General features: G+C 41.8%; 1 protein-coding gene across 1 annotated transcript; it reads left to right on the top strand.

Annotated features, from left to right (window-relative positions):
• The first annotated feature begins 490 nt into the window (after positions 1-490).
• Positions 491-7447, top strand: arl4d (ADP-ribosylation factor-like 4D). Its single transcript, XM_063482614.1, has 2 exons — positions 491-620; positions 1551-7447. Exon 2 carries the CDS (start codon positions 1663-1665, stop codon positions 2266-2268), a length of 606 nt encoding a protein of 201 aa, XP_063338684.1. The 5' UTR covers positions 491-620; positions 1551-1662; the 3' UTR covers positions 2269-7447.
• The last annotated feature ends 589 nt before the right edge of the window (positions 7448-8036 follow it).

Raw genomic sequence — 8036 nt, 5'->3', positions numbered from 1 at the left:
TTAAAACACATATAATACATGTAAAATGCATGTCAACAAATTCTGAAAAGCATATGCAAGAGTTGCTGCAGACACACAAATGACCATTTCAAATGTTTAGGTGGCAGCAGAGAATGTAGCTTCATGTTTTGAATATGTTTAATGTGAGATTTACAGCAAACTTTGTCATCTGTTATCACACCCAGGAATTGAATTTTATTCACTCTATGTTCACAACCTCTTAAGACTAAAGGAACATGGTTAAACTCACTTGTGTATTTGAAATTACACTTGTTCTTCTTGTGTAGATGTTTTCAGAATGCATTTGCATTTGCTCACACTTGAAGAAAGAGTAACACTGGGAGGTGTTTTACTGTATTTATTTTTATATGCACGTTATTATGCATCAGTGTTTGCTGGTCATGACACCCCGAATGCACGCAATTCACTGCTGCACCAGCAGGGGGCGCGGAGCAGCAGCCCTCCAGGTGGCCGTGACGTCACCCGGGCTTAAGGTGCTGTGCGCTCGAGTCTCTCCGGAGCTCCTCAGTGCTGCTGGAGGAGAACACGAAGATCGCTTGTTGTGAACTATGGCCGTGTTTATCGCTTGTGGATGATGATTTCACCGAACATCTAAAAAGGTAGGACGGTTTTTAAATATGCAGAGGAGAGGTCAGGCTCTGTTTTCAATGCTGGGATTCGTGCAGGCTCTGCAAACTGCATACATGTTTTATTTTCCTATCCTATCCAATCAATCCAATATATCAGGATTCCTACAAGCTCAATAGGTAGACGATGTTGAAGTTCTTAAATTTATTTGCGGTATATCGATCAGGATAAACACGTCACATGAAGTAGATGGTGAGATTTAATGCAGTAGAGGGAGAAAACTGGAGAAAAAGGTGGATTATTCCTCATGTATATATATACACACAGTCATACAACGAGGTTATAAAAACATCTGTCAATAAACATGACAGGGCATTGCCTGTGCAAGCAATAACAGCTGGATGAAAGTCTTTGCACACTGTATTAATATTTTTTTGGGGGGGAGGGGGGGGGGGGTCAAAGTGAAAAACAAAAAACAAAAAAACAAGATAAAACCTGCCCTTGTAAACATGTAATGGTTTTATTTAGTCCAAACAGCAGCTGTTTGATGGGTATCCGGATGTCAACAACAACCGGATTAGTGCAGCTGAAGCAGTCCTTATAGGCAGTCAGCAGAGAGACCCCCTGAATACATGTTATCCATCGGCTGCATTCAAATCAATCTGGCCCAGGAAAAGCCCTTCAGGTTTAACAATCTTAAGAGGATTAACCCTTAGCAAATAAGAAACTACATTACCTCAGACACCTGTACAGATACTCTGTAATGTGGCACATTTATAGTTTTAAATCTAAAGAGTCAAATTTTGAAGACACACACACTGCTATTGCAAAGTAAGCATCTCGGTAGTAGCGAAACATTTTAAGTACAGCTTGGTTTGCAAACATTCCTTAAACACCCATTGTCTTTTCTTTAAATGTTAACCCAGTCTGTGTGTGTGTGTGTGTGTGTGTGTTTTGATAAGGCCTCCAGCACCATCTGATCTTGGACAGGGACCAAATGCCAATCCACTGAGAAAGGATTAAAACAGGAATCTTTCACCTCACCTAAGTAGGTGTGAATTGCTGGCTGGAGTCATGGGGAACCAGCTGACTGATATCGCTCCCAGCACGCCGTTCCTGCCAAGCTTCCAGTGCCTACACGTGGTCGTCATTGGCCTCGATTCGGCCGGAAAAACCTCTCTGCTCTACAGGCTCAAACTCAAGGAGTTTGTTAAAACAATCCCAACCAAGGGCTTCAACACAGAGAAGATCAAAGTGGCAGTCGGGGCATCTCGTGGAATAAACTTCCAGATTTGGGATGTGGGTGGGCAGGACAAGCTGCGTCCACTCTGGAAGTCCTACACTCGCAGGACAGACGGGATGGTGTTTGTGGTGGACTCCACCGAGGTGGAGCGAATGGAAGAGGCCAAAGTGGAGCTCCACAAGATCACCCGCACGTCAGAGAATCAGGGAGTCCCGGTGCTAATTCTCGCCAACAAACAGGACCTGGACTCGGCCTTGTCTGTGAGCGAGGTGGAGAAGCTGCTCTCTGTTCATGAACTGAGCATGTACACGCTGTATCACGTGCAGAGCTGCAGCGCTGTGGACGGTCAGGGGCTCCAGCTGGGCTTGGAGAAACTCTATGAGATGATCCTGAAGAGGAAGAAGATGGTGAAGCACAACAGGAACAGGAAGAGATGAACTACCGGTTCACACTGTGGACTTTATACACCAGAGATTTATACACTGCTCAGATGCTTCCAGGTTTAATGGTCCTCTTTAATGGGAAAGCAATTTGTGCCAACAAAACAACAATTACACACGGCCTGAGGGTCCGGAGAAATGGATTTGCTCATAATAACTGAAATAGTATTGACATTTTTTTTGTTCTGCAGCTGTCCTTTGACAACTTATAGATTTAAGGAAACCTTGATAGCAGTTAGTCCTCACTAAGTGCTTTTCTACACTTGTTTTAAAGAAGATTTCTGAGAAGACACTTGCCTGTTCACTTTAGGACTCATAGAGGGCCACATTCCCATTTGATGAAGAAGATTTACTTAAAATAACGTTCTTATATTCCTCGAAAGGCTTGCACAGATTCTGTACCACTAAATTGCTGTTTTTCTTCCACAATGTACTGATCTTTTTTCAAAATATTTATTCAGTGTATATGTATTTGTACTGGACAGAGGCTCCTTTTTCTTTTTTGTAAATGAACAGCGTCCAGCGCTCACTTAGCACCAATGATATTTAGTTTAATTCCTAACAGATCCTAAGTGCATTCCCTTCACAGACACATATATATATACAAATTTAGCTACCACTGTATAATTATACTGTTTTTACAAATTGTAATTTTTTCGTAAACTGAAGACTTAATAAACCTAGCACTGTACAGAACATACATTGCTATCTTTGTATTTTGAAGGTAGTTGATAGGAATGAGTTAAACTTTTTGGATTACATGGCACGCATAATCTCTCAGCTCTAAATTCACCTCAATATTGAGATTTTCTGGCCACTTCTACAGTGATATTTGAACGTCATCTGTAGCCGTGACTTTAATGTCCAAGTGGATTCAATGATCAAATCAAAATATTGCAGGTAACCTCAAAAAACACTCGCTGAAAACACATTTTATTGTAACTGATAATAAGATAAACTAATATTATTCATGGACAGCAATACAGACAGCAGATTTGGCATAGTTATCCATCATTAATCACTATTTGGTGTGATTGGACAGACAAGCATGCTTTGTTAACTTATAATTAAACTGCAGCCATGACTGACTGTTGATGCATTTGTATGTATGAAAAATAAGTCCTGCTGATGTTTGCGCAACTTGGGAAACACTTGAGAAGTGTTTGGGAAAGAGGCTGGGAAGCCTTGATAAAGTTGTGGCCCCGGGGCCTGTGATATCTTCATATGCCTCTGCTACCTGCTGAGCACCAAACAGCACTAAGCACCTAAAGAAACATATTTCCCCCAGGACTTGGCAGACGGAGCTGAAAGACAGTGAATATTAAATTTCCTTTGTTGACACACACAAAAGAGAAAATACATCAACCAATGCATATTGATGGCAGAATAATTAATTTGCCAAAAATCTGCATTAGTCCCCCGAAATCTAGTATCAAACAGGCTTTAGTTAGTATTTCTTTACATCAAATATTTGCTACCTTAACAGATGATACCATTTTAGCGCTCTTACCAAAATAGGGGGGAGGATCTCCTCCTCGTCCCCTCCCCCACACAAGACCAAACAATCCGTTTAGTTTGATTTCCACCTACTGCTGACAGTGTAACTGCATCAATTAGTGGTGAGACGGCTCAGAGGTGAGCTGGTTGAGTTGTGCTGTTGATTTTGTGGTCATGTGGGGCTGAATCACCTGAGGCCATCTGTACAGCAGATGCTCTGTTGCACTCTTGCTGGAAGTCAACTGACTGTAGCCATCTCGTCTTACTACTTATTTTAATGTTAGTCTCACATTTATGTGTTTAGTGACCCTGGGATGAAATAAAATAAATAATACCACTGGTAAAAATGCATTTCAAAGACTGGCAAAAGATATCTGGCATCTTGAATCGAGTCAAAGGATACGTGAGCTTCTTGTCTCTTGCTGTCAAAAATATGAGAAACCTGTTTTCATAAATCCAGGAGATAAATAAGAAAAACAGAGACCTTTTCTTTTATTTAAATTTCACTATACTGGCATTTTAAGAGTTTTTACACTCTGTTTCTGATGTGTCATCTAACTGTTCATCGTTACTGTAGCAAATATCAGAAATGTTCCATTGTACTTAATACTAGCTCTGATCACACACTGTATATAAAAGATAGGTGTCGCCATTATGACGTCACCCGCTGCTTTCTAGACTATTTTGGCCACTGTCACTGATCCCAAAGATTTATATGAGAGGGTGGAGTGCTAAGTTTCCAGCTAATGTGGATGGTTTTTATCACACAGTATTCCATATTATTTGTCAGATAATCTATTAAAAATGCCCCATAAGGCACTAACAGCAAAAATGCAGTGAAGAAGTTCAGTTTAATATCTCAAAGTAGTGGAGGGAAGGCCTAACGGACCCTGATTGGCTCCATCTGCCTGTGTCAGGACACCTGCCAATTAAAGCAGTCGTGCTAATAACTCTAGTGTTCAGGTGGATGAGTTAGAAAAAAGCTATCAGTCATTATCCAAAAACATACCTTATACAAGCTGTAAACATACTTTATAATGCTCTATAGCAGGCCTCTTTAGCTAGTGAGTCTACAGGGTTTGACTCACATTTGCAGCTAGCCTTTGGTGGCCAGTAGTGGAAAAAAGTTTTTGGCACTTCAGAGTCGGCTTCATTTTCCCACTTGGTGTTAATCCTCTCTTAAGTTGCCATTCAGCTACGCGTGGGTGTGCTCCTGGCCTGTATTTGTCTTGCCTGACATGATGAGATAATGACTTGTTACCTATTCGCGTGCCGCCCGCTGAGTGTTCTTAAACGCTCAATGTCAAGCTGCACTTGCTTGCACTTAAGCACGTGCATGTCCATTATGACAAGAAACCCGCGCACCCACACGAGCACCCATGCGCATCTTGACTTGTGTGACCTCACCGTCCCTATTATTCAAAACGGTGAGCTCATTAAAAGTTTCAAGGATGTGTTGCAGCATCATCCTGACACAGCAGCTGGTCGCTGAATAAATTTGCATCATAATGTGGTGTTTTCAACAGCTGAGACACATTCTGGGCATTTGGAGACATCAGTCAGCCAATGAAAAACAAAAAGTATGTGGCTGAGCTTATCTCCTCAGATAAGCCATACAATGAAGCGATGGGAAACTGTTGTTGAAGCTAGGTTAAGAAGACAGGTGACAATCAGTAGGCAGCAGTATGGCTTCATGCCATAAAAGAGCAGATGGAGAAGTATAGAGAAGGTCATACGGAGTTGCTGTGTCTTTGCGGATCTAGAGAAAGCATATGTGGACCTGTGGTACTGCACGAGAAAATCAGGAATGGCAGAGCAGTATGTGAGGGTCATGCAGGACTGCAAGACAGTGGTAAGGTGTGCAGTGGGAGTGACAGATGGGTTCAAGGTCGGGGTAAGATTACATCAGGGATGGTCTCTGAGCCCCTTCTTGTTTGCAGTGGTGTTAGACAGGTTGACAGATTAGGTCAGGCAAGAGTCTCCGTGGACTATGATGTTTTCAGATGACATCTGTAGTGAGAGTAGGGAGCAGGTGGAAGAGAGCCTGGAGAGGTGGAGGCATACATGGGAGAGAAGAGAAATGAAAGTGAGTAGAAACAAGACAGAATACATAATGTGTGTGAATGAAAGGGAGACGAGCGTAACAGTGATTTATGTGAGTAGAGCTGGCGAAGGGAGATGAGCTTAAATACCAGACAGTGCACAAAAGAAGTGAAGAAGGGAGCCCAGTCAGGGTGAAGTGGGCGGAGATGAGTGTCAGTGGTGATTTGTGACAGAAGGATAGCAGCAAGAGTGAAATAGAAGCTTTACAAGATCGCAATGAAACCTGCTGTGATGTGTGGTTTGGCGATGGTTTGGAAATGTAGTGAAGGAGGACATGCAGAGGACTGGTGTGACAGAGGACGCTAGGGGTAACGTGAGGTGAAGGATGACAGTCCACTGTGGCGATTGCTAAAGGGACCAGCTGAACAAAGAAGAGGAAAAACAGAAGACAACTATGACGCCAGTAAGGCGCAATGCTGTCGTGCCCACAGTCTCCCGCACACCTGATTGACTTCCATCCAGCGGTGGAAAAACCCAAGGGAGCTGCATGTGCATTGTCTTTGTTGCACAGTGGTTTTCTCTTGCATGTTTCTGTCACATGCTGTGCAGACTCCTTGTTACTCTCTGCCTTGCCTCCTCCTTTCTAGGGCATCCTGGTGGCTGACAAGAAACACACAAGAGAGGGAAGCCTGGGGATTATGTGTCAGGGTTTAATCTCACATAGGCAGGTGTATCCCTGGAACGGTGTGACATAAATCAGAGACAGGCACACCACTGGGCTTTGAAAACAATAAGCAAAGCCACAAATAACAAATTCTTCCTGTTCTCCTTAAAATTCACAATGCAATGACTGCAAGGAGGCACAGTCTTAAAAATATAAGCCAGAATATATTGGGTCTATGAGTGAGGACTGGCATAGCAGTGCTGTGAACAGATAGATGACTATGTTAACATATTTGATGAATATCCTCAGTTATTACAACTGTGGATTGATGTAGTGGTCTACAGAAATCTGAATGAATTTCTGCTAAATTAAAATGAAATTATATCAAATAAAGCTGTTGCTGGGTCTCAGATTGTTTAGACAATGTTGTAAAACTTGTGAAACTACAGGCATATGGACATACAGGCTTTTTAAATCTTACTGAGGGGAAAGTCTCCAAAACTTTACAGCAGATTTAGCTGAATTTGTCTTATGCTCACGTCCCACTAACTAGTAAAACTAAAATTAGAGGCTTGATAATAATCATGTGGATTCAATCCATGCGAGCTGCTAAGAGCATACTGGGATCAATGAATATGTGACCATTTTGAAACCCAAACCGACATGGTCTCAATGTCCTTTTGTAGTTATTTATATATAGTATTATTATCTTTATGTGCCCTTTGTTTTTGTGTTTCCCCCTCCTTTCTTTAGCTCTTTTGAATAGTTTATTGTTTTTAAGAGTTGTGCATCTTCAGTCTTTTTACATCCTTTGCTTCTCTGCCCTCATTAATCTCACTTGTGTCCAATCAGTCCTTTTAGTCTTCTCTTACTTGTCAGTTATCAGTTCATTTTGACTTCAGTTTGACCCTGTACTTATTTAGATACTGGTTTTTCTAGCAAATTTTTTTTTTTACATAAGCTCTTAACAGGTTTTAATAAAACTCGACTTCTCTTAGTTAACCTGTCTGTGGCATCTGCATTTGGCTCATCTTTCCTGTGTATCGAAAAGCTGAGGAACAGAGGGGTGCATTATTAATGCCTGCTAACTCAGTCAGGGGGAGGTGTCTTTCAGTGCTGGCCCTCCCAGTGCCCCCCCCTGGCAAGACTGTCCTGTGTTGGTAATAATTTTAATAAATGTGAACAGAAGAGAGAGGAAAACATCCAGCTGAAACATTAACTAAGTCACTTTGTATGTCCCTCATGATTTCCCATTGTCACCTCCCGTCCACTGTGCCCTCAAACACACATAGACAGAAACAGAAGCTATTTTTATTGGCCCTCATATGGTTACCCACATGACAATATTGTGGAAGCACCAATTTTCGCAGTTTCCTTTATTTATGTATGCTTTAAGTAGATTATCTGCTGAAGACATTTTTTAATATATGCAACTTGTTAAGCTTTGCCTTACTAACACCACGAACACCTGCGCTAAAGTTACAGCAGCACAAACTGCGTGGCATACTCACTGGCATTTGCATGCATTTAGTTGGTGATGCAGAAAAACTCTTTTGCACTC

Source organism: Pelmatolapia mariae, linkage group LG8 (genome assembly GCF_036321145.2).
Source record: "Pelmatolapia mariae isolate MD_Pm_ZW linkage group LG8, Pm_UMD_F_2, whole genome shotgun sequence".
Classification (NCBI taxonomy): domain Eukaryota; kingdom Metazoa; phylum Chordata; class Actinopteri; order Cichliformes; family Cichlidae; genus Pelmatolapia; species Pelmatolapia mariae.
The sequence above is the reverse complement of the archived record's forward strand: the minus strand, read 5'-3'. Positions and strand labels throughout refer to the sequence as shown.